Source organism: Sinocyclocheilus grahami, unplaced genomic scaffold (genome assembly GCF_001515645.1).
Source record: "Sinocyclocheilus grahami isolate Dianchi unplaced genomic scaffold, SAMN03320097.WGS_v1.1 scaffold122.1, whole genome shotgun sequence".
Lineage (NCBI taxonomy): Eukaryota > Metazoa > Chordata > Actinopteri > Cypriniformes > Cyprinidae > Sinocyclocheilus > Sinocyclocheilus grahami.
The window spans coordinates 1,721,778-1,745,722 of NW_015505301.1; the positions used below are offsets into that span (position 1 = coordinate 1,721,778).

Consider the following 23,945-nt stretch of genomic DNA (forward strand, 5'->3'; position numbering starts at 1 on the left):
ACATTGTCTGACTATAACACTATTGTCTGATTTTGCTCTATTTCGTCGTCAAAAATAGTTTAAAACAAAGACACAGCGCGTCTCCATTCAAACACAGCGGTGTTTCGTTTATGAATGAACTGGGTTTTTTAAACGAATCTAGTGAGTCAGTGATTCATGATTCATAAAGACAGTCACTTGCTTCATTCCTAAATGAATCAGCTGTTCGAATGAATCAAATGAATGAATGATTCGGTGATAAAATCAGGGACTTGCCATCACCTGCTGGCAGTTTTAGTTTCATTTTCATATCTTTCATATTCATATCTTTTCAGTTATTTAAATCATTTAATATTTCTATATTCAAAATTTTACATTTAAAACATTAATCTCATCATGAATTTATGGATTTAATTGCACTCATGCCACCTCTGAGCCTCATTAAATGTCTGAAAGTACACCAAGCCACTTTTGTGTTCTTCTGTGCCACCTCTATACAAATTAATTTTAATACTGATTTCATTTGATTGGTAACTTATATTTCTCATTCTACATGTTCTTATTCTGTCATTTTAATTAACATTTTTTAAAAGTTTATAAAATGTAATTTTTTTAAGAATTTGACAAAAGATGACATACTTTTAATAAAGTTAGAGGAGTCAAATATCACCTCGTAATGGGAAGGCTACTTTTTGATAAAATTTTGGATTATTGATTAGAAGGTGCTCTTAAAAAGAAAAGTAAGCGTAGAGCCCTGTTTTTACATATATATATATATATATATATATATATATATATAAACAAATAAAGTCATGTGAAAATAGTTCTCGCAATTACAATGCGCAGTTAAAAATAATATATAATATTATAATAATATTATATATAAAAAAAATTTCTTCCATACAAAACATGCATCATCAGAAGAAAATTGTCGTTATTTGTTCAGTCCTGTAATGTTTGATGAATAGGGTGACTGTTCAACCCCTCAAAGTGCATTTACTCTGGAAATAAGAAAAGAGCCGTACACAAGTGAAAGTGAGAGGACAATTGAGAGTGACACGGTTTAATCAATGTTCATCTAAAAACCTGCAAGCCCGTATTCAGCGGCACATCTGTCATAAGTGTCACGAGGACGTTTTGCAACAATGATTGCACTGATGATGATGGGGTACAATGACACAGGGCAGAACTGAGACATATATACGATAGAGGAAATAAAGAGATGGATTCCATTACAGATAATCATGTCATTTCCAGAACTGTCAACATCTTAATCGCACATCTCAAGAAAGGGATGTGAGATTCTCTCTGCATCAGCTCCTCCTTCAGGTTCAGCTCAGCTGTGGAAATAACCTCTCAGTCTCTCAGCATACAGTAGTAATGCTAAGTGTAATTGTAAATGACAGTACTGCACATTAAAATCCCTTGATATATTTGGGCTCTGATGACATATTAACTCACATGCTTGAACCACACACTGATCCACACTGAAATCTGTAACAACTCAGTTGTCTTGTTTTTGCTGCTATTCTTGTGCCGCTATCATAGAGGTATCGTTTCTGAGCCACACTGCAATAAGGCTTCCATTCCAGTCTTTATATTACCAAAGCTCTTCTACATATCTAAAATATTGTTTTGCATTATATTTAAACACTACCGTCCAAACGTTGGGGTCAGTAAAATCTGTCAAGTTTTTAAAAGGAGTTTCTTTCTTTTGCTCACCAAGGCTGCATTTTGATCCAAAATACAGAAAAAAACAGTAGTATTGTGAAATATTATTACAATATAAAATAACTTTTTATCTATGTAGATATTTTAAAATATAATTTATTCCTTTAATGGGAAAAGCTGAATTTTCAGCATCATTACCCCGCTCTAATATGCTGATTTGATGTTCAAGAAATACTTAAAACCTAGTATATTTTGTTGTGACAATTTTTCAGCATTTCTTGAGGAATAAAAACTTCAGAAAAGCATTTAGTAAAGCATTCATAATGTTACAAAAAAAATCTGTCACTTTTGATCAATTTAATGTGTTTTTGCTGAATAAAATATGAATAATTCCAAACTTCTTTTTATGCCAGTGATTTAAAGGGTTAGTTCACCCAAAAATGAAAATTCTGTCATTAATTACTTACCCTCGTGTTGTTCGAAACCCATAAGACCTTCGTTCATCTTCGGAACACAATTTAAGATATTTTGATCAAATCTGAGAGCTGTCTGACCCTGCATAGACAGCAAGGTAACTACCACGTTAGGGCTGTGCGATATTGAAGAAAAATGCGCTATGCGATACCTTGTTAAAAAAATGCGATATTCGATATGCGATACGATATTGCTTAAAGTGTGTAAAATCAATTTCAATTATATTTTAAAATATTTAAAAATGAAAATTATATAACCAATTTGTTTCACATTCTTTCTTGGAACAACTTCTGAAAGTGACCAGCAGTGTTTTAGCAGTACATAAAAAGTAAGGTCACAATTTAGAAAATGTCATTTTAACATCAATGTGAACATACAAACAAACAAAATTAATGACACTAATTGTATATCATTGTAACTTTGCTTTCCATACACTTTAAGTACTTCTTCATATACCACAGCAGAAACTATAGTCTGAGAAAGTTCAAACATGATTAAAGGCAAGTTAACAGTCAGTAAAAAAAAAGGGGAAAAAAAGAAATACACAATTTACAAGCATAGATAAAATAAACAGTAGTACTCAGGTACAGAAATGTAATAATTAAGTGTAAAATAACACTGCATAGTGTTCACGGTGTCATCAGTGACGCAGTAGAGACGAAAATGTGGAATAAAGGCGTTATTTTTGTTTTCTTTGGCGACTACTTTGTCGATCATCTTGATACTTTTCTGGACCTTGAACATGGTAGTTACCTTGCTGTCTATGGGAGGGTCAGAGAGCCCTCATATTTCATCAAAAATATCTTAAATTGTGTTCCGAAGATGAACGAAGGTCTTACAGGTTTCGATCAACACAAGGGTGAGTAATTAATGACAGAATTTTCATTTTTGGGTCATCTAAGGATTTTTTTTTTCACACTTTCTAGCTATTGACTTTTGGAGGAAATCCTGTGAAATGGATTTAAATATAGGTGAAATGTGTCTTAATGGTAGATGAAAGCATGAATCATATTCTCCAAAATATTTAATAAGCAAACACGTGATTTTATAGAAAAAGCACCAATTCTGTGCGATCCTGCTTGTTATTCTTTTGATTTCCTACTGTATGTATCAGTAATTTTACTGTATTTCCCTAATTAGTCCTCAGGTCCATATAGTTTCTCTATCTGCCTCGTTAGTTCTGTGTATTTCTACAGACATACACTAGATTATGCCTGCTTGTTGTAGGTGTTATGGTTCTTACAAGTCGTGAAGAAATTAGAACTATGCAAAATTCAGCAACAGACCTCGAATAAGTTCAGAGAACAGATGGCAGACTGCAAGAGATGGTATTTAAGAGGCTATCATTACTAGGAAAAGCACCAGAGAAGAGTGTGTGGAATGTGAGAGAGGGAAATCTCAAGTCATCCATCTCTGAAAATGCTTCACAGTGAATAGAAACACCAATTAGTTAAAGTTACATGGGCATCTCTTCCCACAAAAAGCAGTAGCTCGCAGCTCTTAGCTGCACAACTCTGAAACGCTGATAGCTTACAAAACATCCCAAAGAAAGAAGAAAGAAAGGATGACCAGTGAGTGGGAGTAAATCTGTTATTCATTACAGTTTCTTTCATGTCCTATCAGCCCACTCAGCGGGAAATGCTGCTTATGAACTGAGCTTCACATTTTAAGGTATAGACTGATTGAACCCCAAGAGTGCCATAGTTACAAGACAAAAAAAAAAAAAGATTCCAAAATGCTGAGTGCCCTCCTTTGAATATAAGGAGCTTAAATTACTGCAAGTAATATTGGAAGTATGGTCTGCATGTTTAAAAAGAAAGGATGCTGGCCTGTTGTGTGTTTCCAGCATCTTGAAGGTGTCCTGAAGACATCATAAATACAAAAACAATTTCTTAAGCATTTTTATAAGTGCAGAGAATCCAGTGTGTTCTTTGAATGATTTATGAAAAATTGCACAAAGGGTTGGGCGATATATCAAATATTCACAATGTATTTTGCTGCAATATAAAATTAAGCAAATGAACATTGAGAATCATTTATAACTAACTCGCAATACAAAAGTGTTCAGTGACTCAAATTATATTCTTCCTAGTCAAAAATTAATTGGACATCTCCATGTGGCATGTTTTAGTAAAATGTAAAATTTGTATATAAATATTACTGTGTTTTGTTATATTAGTGTAAAAAATGCATGTGATTTAGTTGCATTCTGTCTTGTATTCATTAAATAACTTGCCTTGAATATTTTAACCAATAATATATTCAACAATATTATTTAGCAATAAATATAAACATATAGCCCTAACCAGTTAATATAATAATAATAATAATAAATTTAATAATAATATAGAACTAAATGAAAAGACACAATCAGTTAACGGATTTGCAAAACTGGTATAGATAAAAATGTTTTATCCATATCTGATAATCCTAGGTTGCTATGGTCAAGCAGGTTTGTTTACACATGTATACAAATATGTTGTTCATAAGAAGCATAAGAAGTCATATCCACGAGAAATGGATGTTGCTCCCTCAACATAGGATCTCGTGGCCACGACATAAAGATGTCTTTACCTCGACAAAATGAAAATGACCACAACATATTATCACGTTCCCATGAGTTAATATGACGTTCCCACAAATTAATATCTCGTGGCCATGACACATGAACACGTTCCCACGAGTTAATATGTCGTGGTCACGACAAAACTAAGTGAACCAAACATGTCCCCTCCCGGTCACCGTACAAGACAGTTCAAAGCAGAACCATATGGATTAGCCGGTACACTGCTGCTCTGTTAAGTGATTTCTTGAAACTTGCCTCATCTTTCATTATATGACAGGGAGTTTTCTTCCACTCCCCCGCACCCATCAATCCATCACAGAACCTCCTGTACAACATTTACAGGGGTATTTACTGGTGCATTCAAAGCATTGGCTTGCATTGAAGCTCAAGGCTAGACCATTCTCCGTAAGCCTTTGACGAAAGCTTTAAGAGAAGCTGTATCAATACTATTGGCATCTGTCAAAGACAGAAGGACATACATTGTAGAGAAGATGTCAAGCGTCAAGATACAACAGACTCCAGGTTTAAAACGAGACAATGCCAGCGGTGCTGTGAAGAGCTAGGTAAGTCAATGAGAGCTAATAGCTAGCACTTTCAGTCTGATTAGATTTACCCATTGGAAAGTCATTACACTAGAAGCTGTGGCTCCAGGGTTTCCCCGCAACCTTTTACAAGAGTGCATCAATTATACATAGCAGTCGTTTGACAAATTGATTTGAAAAAACTAGATGTTTTGTTTGCACCTCTGTCTTTTCCTTATGTCTCGAAAATGGTAAGTGATGTCTGTATTAGTGAATTTTAGATTAAGCGCCTCATTTAGAATAACATTCTGAGTGGTGATGAAATATTCAGTAAAGCATGTCGAGGCTCATTATTGATCATATTAGGAATTGTTAAAGGAAAATGAGGAGGCTAAAGGTTGTCTTCATTAGCATCATTAATTGAAAACAGTCAGAGCATGACACACAAAGAACTGAATTTAATCAAGTACATCGATGGATTCCTTTTTGACATTCAGGGAATCCGCAGTAGGGTTGTCAGGACTTTGAAGAAGTGGTGTAATTTGTAGACCAAGCATTCAGTGGAGCATATCTCTGCATCATGACATATCATTTGTGGGCCTCTTGACATTATTTTTCTGTGGTTTTCCTCTGCATTTATGGATCAGCGGTCATTTCTATTGAAGCGAATGCGATTGGCTTAGCTCCCAAAATCTTAAAAACCTTGGCGCTTGTACAACCAAAATTTTTATAGCCCAGTCAATAAAGTCTCCGGGGTATCGACACTGTGGAGATGAGCCCAGGACCGACCCGAGAGGAGCTCTTTGTAGCCAGTGCCAATCACTTTATCATTTGCCATGGCAGTCAAACACATGCTGACCCCTGAAGCTCAGCAACATTACCGTTTAATTTTATTCGCCACATTTTAAACAGCCAAGATTCATCGGGATAAATCAATGCTTATAAACTGCTAACTTTAGATCGTATTTAAAAGGTGCTGTCAGCACCTCTCATTCACATTCCTTGACAGTTGCACACTTACTTAGAGGTTTGGAGCTGGTATGCCATGACTAGAGTGATAAATAAGAAATAAACTGTGTAAAAAGAAACGCTGGAAACAAAAACATAGAGCATTTCCATTTCATTAGTATGGAGCACTCAAAGGGACATGGTGATGGTAAAAAAAAAAATGAGATAGAAGGAAAAATCAAATTTCAATGCTTTTGTATTCTCTCGGAAAACTTTTAAATGGTCCTAAGAACTTTTATGATGTAATGGGTGAAAGGAACAAATACATGTTTTTGAACAAATTCAGTGCTTTTTCGAGGAAAAGTTTTGCGAGAGAATGCAAATGTTTTGCGAGCAAACACAAATGCAATATTTAGAGAACGCAACGTTTCTTGGAAGAACGCAATACTTTTATATTACTGTAATATGTTTTGCAAGCAAATGCAAAATTTCTCAGATGAAAACCATTGGAATATTTTTTCCCCCATCACCAAGGGTAGCGTGCTAGTATGAGGTTCCAAATTCTGCAAGTCGTTTGTTTTATTCCTAAATAATTCTGTTTTGAACTAATAAAATTAATGATTCAGTGACTCATAATACAGTCACTTGTCACCTCCTACTTATGTTATAATAATATCAGCAGTGTTGGGAAATGTAAATTTAAAAAGCTCAAACAAACCTTTCGAAAAGCTGCCATTCTGGATTGCATGAAGAATAAGATGTAAAAGAAGAAAGTTCAACACTTTCTATTGGTTACTAAAATGGGAGTATGTACAAAAAGGAAATTTGAGATATTTTGTTGAGATATGAGTTGTCAGTCACTAAATGGGAAAACTGGTGTTATATTTATATTGACGTATATTTATATTCATTTATTTATATTCATATATTTGACATATTTTCCTTGTAAACTGAAAGGTAATGTGTTACTTGACTAGTTACTTGAAAAAAGTAATCTATGTAACTCGCGTTACTTATAATGCGTTACCCCAAACACTGAATATCAGTGGTGCAAATGTGTAGTTAACAATGTTATTTTATTATTATTTTATACTATTCATGTATTTACATATTAAAGGGTTAGTTCACCCCAAAATGAAAATTCGGTCATTAATTACTCACCCTCATGTCGTTCCAAACCCGTTAGACCTTCGTTCATCTTCGGAACACAAATTAAGATATTTTTGATGAAATGTGAGAGCTGTCTGACCCTCCATAGACAGCAACGCAACTGTAATGTTCCCAGACCCAGAAACGAAGTAAGGACATCGGTAAAACAGTCCATGTGACATCAGTGGCTCAACTTCAATTTTGCAAAGCTACGAGAATACTTTTTGTACTTTTTAAACAAAAATAACATAATTTATTTAACAATTCATCTCCCCCGAGTTACGTCTTTTTGCCATTTTGGAGAGTACCCAAGAACGTAATCAATGCAATCAGCGTTGTTTACGTTTTATGTATTTTTACGTTTAATGTATTTATTATATTAATGCATTTTTTTTATTTCATTTAGTTGCTTAGGTAACATTTCTCATTTTTATGTCTGATATTTATATTTTATTTTATTTCAGCTTTTATTTTAGCTTTATTTACAGCTAAGAAAAACAACACAAAAGCTACACAACATAAACAACAAAAATCAATTTAACTAAACTATTGCAGCTCCATAACATTTTTACGAATGCCATGTAACATTTCAAAACTGGCATTCTGCTTGAATATGTATTATTCTTTTGAACTTCTGTCTCTATGAAGCAAGCTCATTAATCTATATAAAGCTTTACAATGCCACTCTCCACAAGGACAGTGTCTTTCACCTGGAACGGCAAGCACCATATATTTCTATTGCTCTTCAGCAGATCATCTGACTCAGGTAATAACAATATCTACATTGGGTGATCCTTCAGCATTTTCCCAGTCATAATGACAGGAATTGGTCCCATGCTTAAGAATTAACCCAAACTGTGGAGCGCGTATTGATGATGCGGGACAGCAAACTGTCCCACTTCAAGGTGCATCAGGCACAATAATGTACAAAGTGGCCGATCGATATGGCTTGGCAGCGCTTGCTCTTTGCAGTGTACATAATGTGATGTGTACTCAATCAATAGCCTCTCTTGGTTGACAGACAGACTGGTGTGGCCCAGGTCATTTTTCTCAACCACAGCGAAGAAATACAGGAAATTACATGACTGTCCCTGGTGACAGCTGGCTGAACGGAAGTTAGAGTCCCAGTGGAAGAACATATTCATAGGGCTGGATGGAAGAGGTGACAGGTGATTAAAACCTTGGGACCATAAAGCAAGTAGATGTTTCATGCTTTAGCGGGTTTGGCTGGATTTTTAGAATAGGAAGTCTTTCCTATTGAACATCTTTACATGGAAAGATCTGGGTTGAGAAAAGATAGCATGTTCAAAGCTGCTCGCTCAGCTCTTGCTTTGGCTGGGTTTGGTGGGACCAAAGGCTTTTGAACTTGTCAGAGCAGTCAGTGAGACTTATGTCCACATAAGCAGAGGCTGAAGTTGAATTTCTTTTATTTATTTGCTCTCCTCATTCATTCCGATGACACAAACCAGTCTGAGAAACATCAGGCAGCTTGGGAATATTTACAATAGCCCTTTGATTATTTGTTTCAGTCTTGGAAAACTCTTGGTCATATATTGAACACTGCATGGGAAACAAAATAACTGGAATATTCAACAAAATTGCCAGTATCTTTTCTGTTTATTTATAGAATTTTTCTTATGGTGTGTGTGGTTGGGGGGGGGGGAGGGGCGGACCTCTCATAAGTAAACCCCAACCACAAAGCCCCAAAAAAATGAACTTGGGGGTCCCCTGTTTTTTCAAAATTATAATACTTGAAATATGAAATAAAAATAAATTTAATTAAATGAAAAGTGCTGATTGCTGTAATAAATTTAGACCTGCTCATGTCACATTATATGTGACCTGTGCTGGCAAAATGAGTCACAATGAGCAAATTTTCAAAAACTTTTTTTTATTTTTAAATGGTGAGTTGTTGGAATTGGACAAAAACTGACTGAGCTACACCTGTTTGAAGTCGATAGAGTCAGCAAACTCAATTTTGAGAAAAATAGTAATGTTGCATCTTTTTCTCCAATTCTTTTCTTAAATAATCATTACTGTGTTAATAATCACAATATAGCTATTTTTGATTTTATCTTTGTTGTTATAATTAAAAACAGATGCCAAAAAGAACAAATATAAGAAAGAAACAAGTGTATAGTGTATTCATTTTTTCATTTTGCATCTAAACAAAAGCATTCAAGAAAAACAAATAATCAAATGTAAAAATCCCTTTATTGTTTTCATTACAAATAAATTGATTATTAAAAATACAAAAGCAGTTAATCAAATGCAGCGAATGATTCCCTCTTTACTTTTATTGTTTGATTAACATTAATGAGACAGACGGCCTATATTATGACTTACTGTAATGCACGGATCTAATATAATGTTACACATCCAATGTTTTGCAATGTCAATGTCTGCACAGAAGACTCCACCTCCTCCCGGCGACCAGGTGATGACGCTGTCCCCGGACAGCGTGAGGAGATCCCTCAGCAGGATCAATGCACGTAAAGCTCCGGGTCCTGACAACATTCCTGGGCGTGTACTGAGAGACTGTGCAGTGGAACTCACCGATGTCTTCACAGACATTTTCAACATCTCGCTAAGTCAGGCTGTTGTCCCCACATGCTTCAAAGCTACCACCATAATTCCAGTCCCGAAGAAGTCGTCTCCATCCTGCTTCAATGACTACCGTCCAATTGCACTTACCCCCATCCTCATGAAGTGCTTTGAACGGCTAGTCATGCACCACATCAAGTCTGCCCTCCCCCCCTCCTTGGACCCCTTCCAGTTTGCATATCGGTCCAAACGCGTATTTTGTATTTTGTATTTAAACTGTATTTATGTTATCTGTATGCACCCAAGGGTCTGAGAGTAATGCAATTTCAATTCTCTGTGTGTATGTGCTGTACATGTGGAAGAATTGACAATAAAGCAGACTTGACTTGACTTTTTCCCCAACAGTTCCCCAAACGTTCACTTAAGACATAACAGATTATGTTTGTGAATACTTAAATACGAGAAGCAAGACGAGAGTGGAGAAAAGGGAGTCCTCTCATAAAACGTACAAATAAAGATAATTTTAGATGTTTAATTATTATTTGGAGCATTGGGATCGCTAGACAAGGGCTTAATGAACTCATTTTTGTGAAAACCTCAAATTAAAATGTTTTCACTTTTTTACCTTTATAGCTCAAAATTAGCCTGTGCGCATTCTGACTCATTTTGCCAGCAAGGGTCATATATTTCTTTTTACATGTTTTTACTGTGTTGCGCATTTTAACCAATCACTCATGATTCTGTTCACTTTATGAACACAATGGCCAATCAGAGGCGTCATCACTGAAAACGTTTTGTTCGGGCACGTGCGTGCTAAATGAATTCTAACTGAAACTCACAAATTTTACTATTTGGTTTAATTTTGCACTTTTGTCTAAAGTAAAAATGTAAATAAAAATAAAATGTTATGTTCATTTACTAAAATTGTATTTTTCTCAGACAAAAATTACTTAAAATAAAAATTAATATGAAAAATGTTTGAACGTAAAATGGTTCATGTAGAATAATATGTAGAATATTTCACTTAAAGTTGCAATGTGTAATATTTAGGAGGATATATTGACAGAAATGAAATATAATATACATAACTAGGTTTTCAGAGGTGTATAAAGACCTTACATAATGAACCGTTATATTTTTATTACCTTTGAATGAGCAATTTCTATCTACATACACCGCGGGTCCCCTTACATGGAAGTCGCCAACATGTTTCTACAGTAGCCCTAAACGGACAAACTGCTCTACAAAAGCGCGTTTCATCATAATGTTGTCCTTGCGAATAAACACTGACACAATGATGAACAAGTAACAATATTATTCGCAATAATTTCGGTTTATTGAGTAATTAAGTAAATATGAAGAGTTCAGATGCAAAAGCCTCTAAGTACATCTGACGTTTTTCTTTCAAATTAGCATTTCTTTCTGGCTACTATGCAAGTACTGGTACTTCTGAATGGGTTGAGGCTGGGATTTAGCGCATTTGAAGTGAAAGTATGAACATATATATGTGTGGAGAGCATTCACTCAGTATCATTATCTCATTTTTGACCAAGATGGCTTTTAGAGGCTTTTGCATTGGAACTCTTCATATAATTCCTTAATTTACCTTTGTAAAGAAACATCTGCTGTCTCAGATGACGTCATCTTAGTCCTGTGTCGGACTGAGCCGTTGGTTGCAACTCGCAACCTCACCGCTAGATGGCACTACGATTTACACACTGCACTTTTAATTTTGCACAAATATTTTATTTATTTTTGCACTGACTTTCGTTCGATTAAAATTTCATTTTGACTTAGACAAAATTTACATTTTGGGTCAAGCAAAGGTTTTTATTGAGACTAAATTTTAGTTGCAATTAAAAACCTTCGTTAACACCATTGTCTTCTGCAATTTTGTTAACATTGCCCCAATGCCAGGCCTTTTCAGAGGCATGTATCCCTTTTTGTTACACTTACCTTTGCACCACAGGACAAAACATTTAATCCCAAAGCACATGTAACACATTTTATAGATTTATTGGAAGCTGCTGGATGAGCTTTTGTAACAGACAAAACAACTACAGGCAATGTGTGACGTCCTAGGCAATGACGTTAATGGACAGGCAGAAGCGAGCAACCTTGCAAGCTGTTCCTGGGTCAGAAAGCGAGGACCATAGAGTCCTTCCTAAAGGGATTATACCAATGAAGCCGCGAAGCATACATGGATGCGCATCGTAACTTATCTCTTTAACAACTTAAAAAGTGAATGCAGGCCACTTCTAAAGGATTCACAGAAATAAGGTCAGACACTGTGATCCGTATTCATTTGACCCCACTTTCTGTAATGTTGCCTGTGGGTATGTGATTTCCAATGCAGCTCCTGCTGTTTGGGAGGTGAAAGCATGTGACTGATTGATAGAAAGAGTTAGGGCGGGAGGTTAAATAAAATGTATGACTTTTGTAGCTAAATGAATTCCACAACACAGTGTGTATGGACAAGTGCATGCAGTGCAGATAAAGGACACGTCGCTATTGCTCTAATCCGGAACAGGATTGAAGTTGTTCAGGAGAGTAGCTGTGAGACGGCACTCAGTGTCCTCGGAACACCATGACTTCACACTTCTTCAGAAAATCCATGCTTGACTGATGGGACATGCTGCTAATAGGTTTCTACCGAGTGCTCATTATAATAATTCCTGAACCACAAGTGCTCTTGCTTTACAAAATGTAGAACAGTGGGAACTCTGTGGACTGAGATAAAACGCATTAGCTCATTTCATGGCCAGATCTTTGGTCTTGAGCATGCTTTATATTATGGTTTAACCATGTATGCCGTCGGCTTGTAATATTGGACGGATTCAGTGTTTTAAACAAGCGGGCACTTAAGCCGCTCCCTTTATGGCATCACTATCACTTTCTGCACATATGCAGTATCATTTGCATTAATGGTGCAAGAACCATAGTAGAAATCAACACAGAAGAGACAAAAGGAATGATGAGCCCCTTTTGTGGGACCAAAGCACATTAAAATATCCTGTACACTACTGTTCAAAAGTTAAAAAAAGTTAAAAACTGTTTTCTATGTTTATATATTTAAATATATATATATTTCTGTGATGTAAAACTGATTTTTAGCAGCCATTACTCCAGTCTTTAGTGTCACATGATCCTTCAGAAATCTTTACTGTCATTTTTGATTAATTGAATGCAACCTTGCTGAATAAAAGTATTAATTCCTTTTTAAAAAAATCTTACTGAGCCCAAACTTCTGAACAGTAGTGATGAAAACATTTATTTTATATCAAGGCCCAGGACTGTCAATAGAATAAAATAATCATTATTAAAGGGATAGTTCAACTAAAAATGAACTCTTTTGTTACCCTTTTTTTTCTAAATAATTTTTATGTTCAACAGAAAGTCATACAGGAAACTCATTGGAACAACTTGTGGTCGACTAAATGATGACAGCTTTTTTTCATTTTTGGGTGAACTGTCTCTTTAATCAGTCACACTTTATATCAAGGTCCAATTCTTGCTATTAACAAACCATTAACTACTACTTTGCCTCAATAAACTCCTAATTTGCTGCTTATTAATAGTTAGTAAGGTAGTTGTTAAATTCAGGTATTGGGTGGGATTAGGGATGTAGAACATGGTCATGCAGAATATGTGCTTTATAAGTACTAATAAACAGCCAATATGTTATTAATAGGCATGCTAATAAGTAACTAATTAATAGTGAGAACTGGTCCCTATACTAAAGTGTTACCCTTTAATCTTATGATTTCCAACCATTCTGTAGAAAGCAGATTGAAACAATATACATATTGATTGAAATAAATATTTTTAATTAATGTTAAACACATTTACTTTGACTACCCAGACCCCCTAGCATCCAACATAATATTTTCCACATACTATTTTAATACAGTGACTATTTAAAGGTCACTTTTAAAGGTTATTTACCATGTTGTACAGTATATGTTCTCATGCTTTATATTTTGAATTGGTCTTTATACTTAAATTTAAAGAATGATTCTGTTCTTACACATTCATACCATCTTGCTAAAATACCTCATAAGTTGAAATACCTCAATTGAAACTTGCTGTTGATTGCATTAGTAACACAGCCACAATTTCAGTGTAATCCTGACAGAATTCTACAAAGGAAAGGAGAGGGTTCGCTCATCTGACACGTCAAGGTCAGAGAAAGTTATGCACCCTTCAGAATCACCTGAACTGTGCTAGAGATGATGGAGAGACATCTCTCCTCATAAATATCAATCCTACTCTCATTTATAAAAGGCTCTAGGTCTGTAATGGAAGATTTGATTCATTAGCCCTAATATCCCTGGAGACCTTCTCTCGACCGCCATCAGAATAATAGTCACCTTTTATCCGCTGCTATTTTGACCTCTAGAGATTAATTAGACATTTATTGAATATTGTTTTGCGTTAGCAGAGTTAAAACAGGAAAGAAATGGGTAACACTTTATTTTAAGGTGTCCTTGTCACAAGTTACATGTATAATACATTTAAATTAAATTAAATAATTTTTTTTAATTAAATTAAATTTACATGTATAATAACAATAAATATAATATAATATAATATCGTATGCGGTTTTACATTGGCCAGGAATCAATATTTGTAAAGGAAGATAAATTAGATATATGAGACACTTAAGTAACTGATTTAGCATTTCAAATTATGCAAAAGGAACCAGAAATTCTAGTGATGTTTAATCATATATGGCATTATTTGAATGTGCTGCTTGTTCGGTAGCTGAGCTCTTGAGAGTTTTTGTTTGTACATCATCACAATCTCACAAAACATCTGAAGATGCAGGAGATTACAAAGCAATACTAGATAAAGAACATTATCGCAGTACATCAGGTGGCGTGTCCATGTGACAAGTTACGTATGACCAAATCCCTCTTTTACTGGATTGCCAGACAATAAAGAATGGAAAAATCATTGAGGGAACAAAGGATTTGCCAGGTCTTTAAAAAAGCAAGATATCTTTTTTTTTAACAGGTGACCAATGGTGCATGTTGAATGAACTATTCCCAGCAGATAGGGTGCAGTGAGAAATACATGGGTGAAGGCATGGCTGTTGTCTTCGACCTGCTCAGATTGGAAAAGCTCAACCTGCAGATGGTCAATAGTGGCAGGAAGGTCTGCTCACGCTTGATCCTCCCACTCATTCATTTACTGAAGCTATTTATGGGTAGAGAGCTGTCACTTCATGCTCTTGTTTGATATTCATGCCATATGCTCGCTCATTCATTGAGGTCCCCTTCAACACAGGTAATCAAAGAAAATGGGATGCTATTTTTGTACTGGTTTTATTTATGCCCTTATTTTTATGGTTTCCGATCCCACCTACGACACACAAACAAAACACGCACGAAATCTGACTCCTCTAATCATAACAAAATGGATTTACTGTGTTTTTATGTTATCAAATTTTCCAGAGCTGTTCTAGGACCAATTGATCTTGATGCTTGAAATACACAAGAAGAGGCATGCAAAAGAATGTTTAGTGATTGCTTTTGAGGATGTAAAGGCTAAAATCAAGACAAATAATGTTAGAATAGTTTTAAACTTTAATCTTGTTGCCAACAATATTTAATTGCAAAGCAAATGGATCAATACATTACTTAAAACTAATCAAATTTTTGTAGAAAATTAAATAGAAAGTAATATTAACTTTCTATTTAATTGTCCACTAAAATAGATTTGCCTTTCATTTTAATGGATCCTTAAAAACATTATTTTAAGAAAATAAGATTGTGTGTGTGTGTGTCTGTGTAAAGAGAGAGACAGAAAGGCTTTGCGCTCATGCTTTCATTGCATAAGAAAGTACACAATTTAACTAAACATATTGTTGCAAGTTTATCTTTAGCACTGCACAAAATCTTTTGTAAATTTTGCATAATGAACCAAGAAAAATCATAATGACTTATGCATTTTTTTTCTTTCTCTTGCAGATATTGGCCATCATATCCATTCTGTTCATCGTTCTTTCAACTGTTGCTCTTTCCCTGAACACCTTGCCTGAACTCCAAGTGACAGATGAATTTGGGCAGGCCAATGACAATCCTCAACTCGCTCACGTTGAAGCCGTGTGTATTGCATGGTTTACAATGGAGTATCTCCTGCGCTTCCTGTCATCTCCAAACAAGTGGAAATTCTTCAAAGGGCCACTAAATGTCATTGACTTATTAGCTATATTACCCTACTACGTCACTATTTTTCTGACAGAGTCGAACAAAAGCGTGCTGCAGTTCCAGAACGTGAGGAGGGTGGTGCAGATATTCCGTATCATGAGAATATTGAGGATTCTGAAGTTGGCAAGACATTCAACAGGACTGCAGTCTCTTGGATTCACCCTCAGGCGCAGCTACAATGAGCTCGGCTTACTCATATTATTTTTAGCCATGGGAATCATGATATTCTCAAGTTTGGTCTTCTTTGCAGAGAAGGATGAGGATGCAACCAAATTTACCAGCATCCCAGCTTCGTTTTGGTGGGCTACAATCACCATGACCACAGTGGGCTATGGAGATATTTACCCACAGACTCTGCTTGGCAAAATAATCGGAGGACTTTGCTGCATTGCTGGTGTGTTGGTCATTGCCTTACCCATCCCTATTATTGTGAATAACTTCTCTGAGTTCTACAAGGAGCAGAAACGACAGGAGAAAGCCATCAAGAGAAGAGAGGCCTTAGAACGAGCCAAGAGAAATGGCAGCATTGTTTCAATGAACCTGAAAGATGCCTTCGCACGAAGTATGGAGCTAATGGACGTTGCCGTGGACAAAGGTGATGATAAACGACCAATGGACAACCACCTTTCTCCGAGCCGGTGGGGTGTTCCACAGCGCACATCCTCGGATACCAGCCTCAGATCCTTTGACAAGAAGTTTCCCGACAGCGACCCAAACGGCTCACGGGAATACGTGAGAACACCGAGTCCACAGCATCTGAATGCTCAGAAACTGGCGGAAATGTATAACCAGATGACAAAGACACAGTCCTTCTCGGATCTCAACACAATCAACAGCACACAACCTGCAGCTGTGTCAAACCATGAGGTAGAGTTGGAGATGAATGAAGTCCCAATGGCCACCGAACGGCAACCCAAGGAAAGAGCAATCACCGATGTCAGGAGCATATCGAGTGTTGACAGCTTTGCGAGCTGCACTGCTGAGTTTGGACAGGGTGAGAAGGCATCCACCCCTTCTTATACAGCAGAGCAGAATCAGCAAAGGCAATCGAAAGTACCTCCGAAACTTCACCTCGGCCAGCTAACACCCTCTGACATGAGTCCGGAGGAGAACTCTGAGACTCTCAACCGAGACATCGACAAGCCACCGGATGGGGAGAACTTCAACGAGGTCATAGAGAACATCAGAAGCTCCATTCGAAGCACAAATCCAATGAAGACAAAGGGCCTCAAAGTTAACTTCATCGAAACGCCAGAGGACGCTCCTCTGACACCGCCCAACACATCTTCTCCACAGGATATCAACAACAGTCTTCTGGAAGATGACTACCCGGAGGGAGAGTGCTCTCCTCTTTGTTCAGATTCGGAAATGCTGGGTAGTATCCCAGTGAAAGGCTTGGTTCTTTCTCCGAAGATGCTAGCCGGTGGGTACCATCCTGGGGAGACGGCACTGCTTCTGGGGAACCTGGAGGAACAGGATTACCGTGAGGAACAGAACCAAACGGAAGTGGCTTCCGCAGCAATCTCCTCGCCCAAACTAGCAGCACAGAACTGCACTCAAGTGGTAGTCGGTGGTAATGGGGAGGAAAAGCCAGACTCTAACCAAAGTGAACACAAGGTAGAGAACCACATGTTTACGCCGGAGATCCATCTAATGCCAGGGGATGGCAATCACTCGCCATCTTGCGAAACCGGTATGTGACTGTGGCTTGACATTCGGACAGAGTGGAGCGCACTGGTGGAGAAAGAGGCACTCAGATGTGGTCTGAAAGATATTTTTGCATGGCATGAAAAGTCCCTTGTAATTGTGTCATTGTCAATAACGCAAAAGAGACTGCAGTTTCTTGCAGACTGGAGGATGCGGGTGCAAACGAGAGGCTTGTTTAGAATGTATTTACCCAACAATGAGGACACTGTTGACCTACCTGTACATTTTACCTTTTCACTTGTTTATTATTTTTTAGAGACAGTCGGAACCATAGGGGGACAGACCTACAAGAGCATGCATATTAACAAAGCTGTTTTACGGTGCTTAGTTTGCTGAGAGCACTCCACGGTAAATATAGAGACTACAGCAATGACAATGCACATAGCCACAGAGGGCATAATAGATGTCAAAAGGGTTTTTGTTAGCCTTTTTTTTTTTCGTTTTAAAGAGGGAATTTTCATCAAAGACTGTGAAAAGTGAGCTGCAAAGTAGCGACGTATTGAAACATATCATGACTTTCTGTAGAAATGCAATGTACGTAATGCAGATGTGTTTGTGTTTTAGGAATGGTCTACGATGTCACATATTTATTTGGGGGGGTTATTTTGTTTTATTTATTTAATTTTTATTATTTTTGGTTGGGTACTCAAATTAGCAGCATCAAAATCTCTATTTAATGACCAGATGAATTGCACCACTTTTTTCTTGATATCAGAGTTGCATATACACCTGTAGTTGCCAAATGAGAATAGCAATCAGATAATATACAGTAGCTGTAAATGCAAATTATATATTGACTATTATGTATCGCCATAGCGAGCGATACCTGGATAAAGTTAGATGTCAACTTTCAAAAAAAAATTTAGGTTTAAACATATATCATACAAACACATGGGTACAGCGGATATGTATGTCTTAGCTTATTTTTACATACTCAAATATTCAATAGCACAGCAAACAGTCAGTTTAAGAAAAACTAGTCTACATAGTGGTATTAGAATAATTAGTGTTATCAAATTAGTGCTTCTGGTCATTCAAACCTACAAATGTTCTTCACATATTTCCCTGTTAAAACTAAAAAAAAAACAGTCCTCTTAGTAATGCTATATTTACTTGTCAAAAGGACCAAAACACAAACTATGTTTTCATTTACACACAGACATCAAACTTAATCATTTTCTTCATTTGACGAGAGTACAGTAGTGTAAATGCCACTACAGTTTTAATTTTTCACATGAGTTATTTCATTATTATTCATATTTCACCATATCTGTATCATTCAGATGCCTGACCTTTGAGTCATTTCTTAACAAAAACTCACATTTGTCTGGTTTTACAGAGTATTCAAGAACATTTTGTTCTCTTTTGAGTTATTCATTACCATCTGGCCGACATGTTTTTCCTGTCACGTGAGAGAATATCCATTTTGTGTTGCCTTTATTCCAAGATTGCTGGAAACGTGTGTATATTACTTGCTTTGGCATGGCAGTTGGCTGATTGTTCAAAATGTACACTGTGTTTGGAGAAATCACACAATCTGAATGGGCTGAACGAGGATTGTGAAAAAGACGAGGAGGAGGAGGAGGAACTCAAGACTTCAGCTGGCTCTGGCGGTTACGCTATGGTGGAAGGTGCAATACAGCATACTGCAATCTATGCAGGCCAAGAATTGTGGCACTTTATTTACAGTCTAATGGATTTGTAAGTGTACAGGCAGAGACTTCAATTGTATTTTTCAGATGATATATCTTTAATATTTGAAATATCAGTGTTACCACGCAAAAATAAAAAAGATTTGACGTTTTACAAAAATACTTCACTCCGGTTATACTCTTCAAATAAGATTCTTCTGACAAATTAGCCCAGGAGGGTCTTTTATAAATGTCTACAAACAGGTTCATTTGAAATATGAAAAACAAACTCTTGAAATGATTTAATGGGCTCATAAAAAGTATTTTTGTTTTATCAATTAATGCTGACAGTGGTTCTATTTTTTCTAAACCAAAATTCTGCACGACCACAATTTCCTGCCGTATGGAGTTTGAAATGATGCGTGCCTCTTCATAAACATTTATGAGAAGGCAACAAATCAGTTGGCTTTGTTCATATAGCACTGTACAGAAAATTATACTTTTTATAGGGGGGAAAAAATCAGGTCTTTAAGTAATAGATATGCGTAATATTAAGTTCTCAGGTTTTCTGTGACACTAATCTTCTGATATGGTGGATGTCTATGTTTTCTTCATTTAAAAAACGCATCGTCTTGTTTCTTTTGCTGTCGTTGTTTTTTAAAGAACGTCGTCACATGCCTGTTTCTGTTTTGATAGACTGTTGAATAATGGCCCATCTCATGCATTCCCACAGGATGGTCAGTTTCCTGCTGTGCGTTATATGCCTCATATACAGTGACCCCAAAAATATTTGGACAGAATGTATGATATTTTTTACAAAATATCAAATTAAGTAGAATTTATTTTAAAGATACATAGCACAAGCACAATTTTAAAGCAAAACATTTTTCAAAAATAAGAGACAGAAGATTTTGGACACTTTTTGGTTGTCAAATATTAATGTACAGTATAAACTGGTTGGAAAATGTATTCAAAATGACTCAATTACTCTACAATAAAGAAAAGTTAGTTTTGAAAAAAAAAAATCTTGCAAACGCTACTTAGTGTGATATTTTGTATGAAATTTAAGTGTCCAAATATTATATGGTGATGCTGTATATAAATATTGAAGGTTAAGTCATCAGTGAATGAAGTTTTCTAACAAATTTTGTGCCTGGCTAGCACCGCCTGTAGGCAACTCTGTTATGGTAAATGAATGGACTTTGTTTTTAAAGTGAAATATTTTTTCAGCATGTTAAAGCTGCTACAATTTCCGCAGTACCACATACACAGCAACAACTGTTTAAAAGAAATACTTTCATCATTTACTCGCCTCCAAACCTGTATGACTTTCTTTCTTCTGTGGAACATAGTTGATATTTTGTCCATACAATGAAAGTCAGTGGGGTTCAGTGTTGTTTTGGGCTGCACTGACTTTGATTATATGGACAAAACGGTCTTCAAAATATCTAAACATATAAAGAAAGTATGAGCATGAGTAAATAAGGACAGACTTTTCATTTTTGAGTGAACTGTCCCTTTAAGAGATGCCAGCACAAGCAAAACGAAATATGATATAATGAAATTTCTCATGTCTTATAAGTTCTTGCATATGCTCAAAAATACAATTTCAGAGCCCTGATCATTTGAACAGCTCATAAGATAAAATTTATTTATAACTGGTATCCCAGTATTTGTATCTGTCAATGGCAGCTCATGCGCATTTTTGTGGCATTTCAAAATTACAGTTTTAACTATTGCACAAATGAAAGATTCACACCATTTAGCACCTGTTGAATAAAGGCAAATGAGTGGGGCTCAAAGTCGGTACTGTTAAACTCTTTTGTTTTCTTCATAACTCACTCCAGGCAATCAACTGCTTATTGATCTGTAGCATGTCATCATATGACTATAGAAGCATCTCCCATTAGCCTTTATGGGAGCAGTAGATGCAAAGGGATTTGGGTCTGTGTGACTTTGCTCGTGTCTAAATGGTAAAATGAACTCTAACAGCTGATGGACTGTGAACAAGCATGCTTCTCATCACATGATCATTTGTGATATATATCGTCATGGCAAGCGTGTAGTTTTATTTTTTTTGTTTGAAAGCGAGGTTAAATATGAATGTGTCATCCCATGTGTCATAGCCTGTTCTCCCATGCATCCTTGCTACATTGTATTTCTTCCTCTCACGTCTTCTGCCTCTTCTCTGTTTTTGTTTAAATGATGTTATCTTGTATCTCAATGTCCGTGGTAGACACCTTTAAGCTGCAGACTGTTTCTGCACATATCAGCATCTTTGAATGCATGTAGTAATCTGTACAATTATGTGATCACAGAACACTTTGTCATGGTACATGTATGTCAACATTTCTGTAAAATAAACTGCATTGTCTATGTTAAGTCTACTAGCATATGCAGGATAACAAATAAATGTAAATAACTCACTTGTGTTCTGCAACGTCCATCTCCTGTCTTTATTCAACCCTTTTCCTCTTCATAGTACACAACAGCTAGACATTAAAAAATGGCAAAAATTACTTAAACATATTCAAAACAAGAATCCTGAAAAGAAGTAAATTACAATGTTCACAAAAAGATTAACGGTTTTCAACACTGATCATAAGAAATGTTTCTTGAGCCCCAAATCAGAATATTAAAAAGATTTCTGAAAGATTACACTGAAGATTGGACTTTGCCATCATTGAAATAAATTAAATAAATAAATTTGTAATAATAACAAAATAAATTTGTGACCCTGGACCACAAAACTAGTCATAAGGGTCCATTTTTTTAAATTTGAAGATTTATACACCTTCTCGAAGCTGAATAAATAAGCTTTCCATTGATGTATGGTTTGTTATGATAGGACAATATTTGGCAGAGATAACTATTTGAAAATCTAGAATCTGAGGGTGCAAACTATTGAGAAAATCGCCTTTAAAGTTGTCCAAATGAAGTTCTTAGCAATGCATATTACTAATCAAAAATTAAGTTTTGATATATTTACAGTAGGAAATTTACCAAATATCTTTATGGAACATGATCTTTACTTAATATCCTAATGATTTTTAGCATAAAAGAAAAATCAATCATTTTGACCCATACAATGTATTTTTGGCTATTGCTATACCCCATATACCCCAGCGACTTAAGACTGGTTTTGTGGTCCAGGGTCACATTTTAAAATGTATTGAAATACAAAAAATAATTATAATAGTATTTCATAATATTATCAATTTTACTGTATTTCTGATCAAATAAATGCAGCCTTGATGAAAAAAAGACCTGCGTGTACCTGCGGCTCGTCAAGTGTCTCTTCTGTCCTCACTCTTGGGTGTATTTCCTGTTTAACACAGAGAAAACAAGAGATAATAAACATGTTTACATGATTGGCATGTAAACAAACTTAATATCTTGTGCGGTTTCACAGCCTGAGACAAAAGCAGGAACGTTTTACTAGTTCAATAAATTTGTCAATCCAAAATTAATTTAAAAAAAAGGTGGTATTATACATGATAAACTAGATTCTTGCCATATTAAAGGGGTCATATGATGCTTTTTTAAAGATCATTATTTTGTGTATTTGGTGTAACAGAATATGTTGACATGCTTTAATGTTCAAAAAACACATTATTTTTCAAATACTGTACATTATTGTAGGTCCTCTATGCCCCGCCTCTCTCAAATGCTTCGTTTTCTACAAAGTCCCTCCTTCCGACAAGCGCAGTCTGCTCTGATTGGCCAGCTGACCCAGTGCATTGTGATTGGCCGAACACCGCAAGCACTCGTCGGAAATGTAACGCCCCTTACCATAATCGCGAGCTTCATCTTTCAAAATAAATGTAAAGACAGTAAATAATGGCATTAGTTTTACCATCAGTTCAAGCCCGAAAGGGGAACAGACACAGTAATGATGCAGTACACAAGCTGCCGTTAAGACAGCTGACTCTACTGTGATGTTACGCTGTCTCTCTCTCGCGCTCTCTCTCACACACACACGTGCGCGTGCGCACACACACACAATGCGCAAAACTCTGCATTTGAGCAGTCAATAGTCTTTTAATTCAAAGCAAGAAGCCACAGTTGTATAGAGTAAAAACGTTAAACTGATCGATATCACCATCAGTCCACAATTTAATAATTAATAATAATTTTAAAAATCTTACAGTGCATTCAGGCTATTCATATTTTACCAGTATGTGTGTTCCCTGGGAATTGAACCCACAACCTTTTACGCTGCTAACACAATGCTCTAGCACTTAGGACCACAGGAATTTATTCATCACATTACATTCAGACATTAGTTTTGTATTGCAAGTTTCTTGAATTGTTATGTATAGGTATGCAAATAAGCATCATCTAATTCAACAGGCACACATTTGCGTGAATTTCCAGAACAGTGAATAAAGCCAGGTTCAAAATTCTTGATTCATTTTGACATATTGATATACGAGTTAGGGGTTTTGGATCTTTTTCTATCAGCATTTAAATCAAAAAATGCTGTCAACAGCCAGTAAAGAAAAAAACAGTTTTACAATGTTTTTAGGATTTTTTTTTTTTT

General features: G+C 36.0%; 2 protein-coding genes across 2 annotated transcripts in view; both read left to right on the top strand.

The window, feature by feature from the left end:
- Positions 1–20,246, top strand: part of LOC107589933 (potassium voltage-gated channel subfamily B member 2-like) — a 140,990-nt gene extending 120,744 nt beyond the window's left edge. The window contains exon 3 of the mRNA XM_016278511.1: positions 15,825–20,246. Coding sequence (XP_016133997.1) covers positions 15,825–17,765 — 1,941 coding nt within the window. The 3' untranslated portion in view covers positions 17,766–20,246. The remainder of the gene's footprint in view (positions 1–15,824) is intronic.
- The window catches only part of LOC107589967 (telomeric repeat-binding factor 1-like), a 6,057-nt gene continuing 1,504 nt past the window's right edge, over positions 19,393–23,945 (top strand). Inside the window, exon 1 of the mRNA XM_016278559.1 lies at positions 19,393–19,459. Coding sequence (XP_016134045.1) covers positions 19,393–19,459 — 67 coding nt within the window. The remainder of the gene's footprint in view (positions 19,460–23,945) is intronic.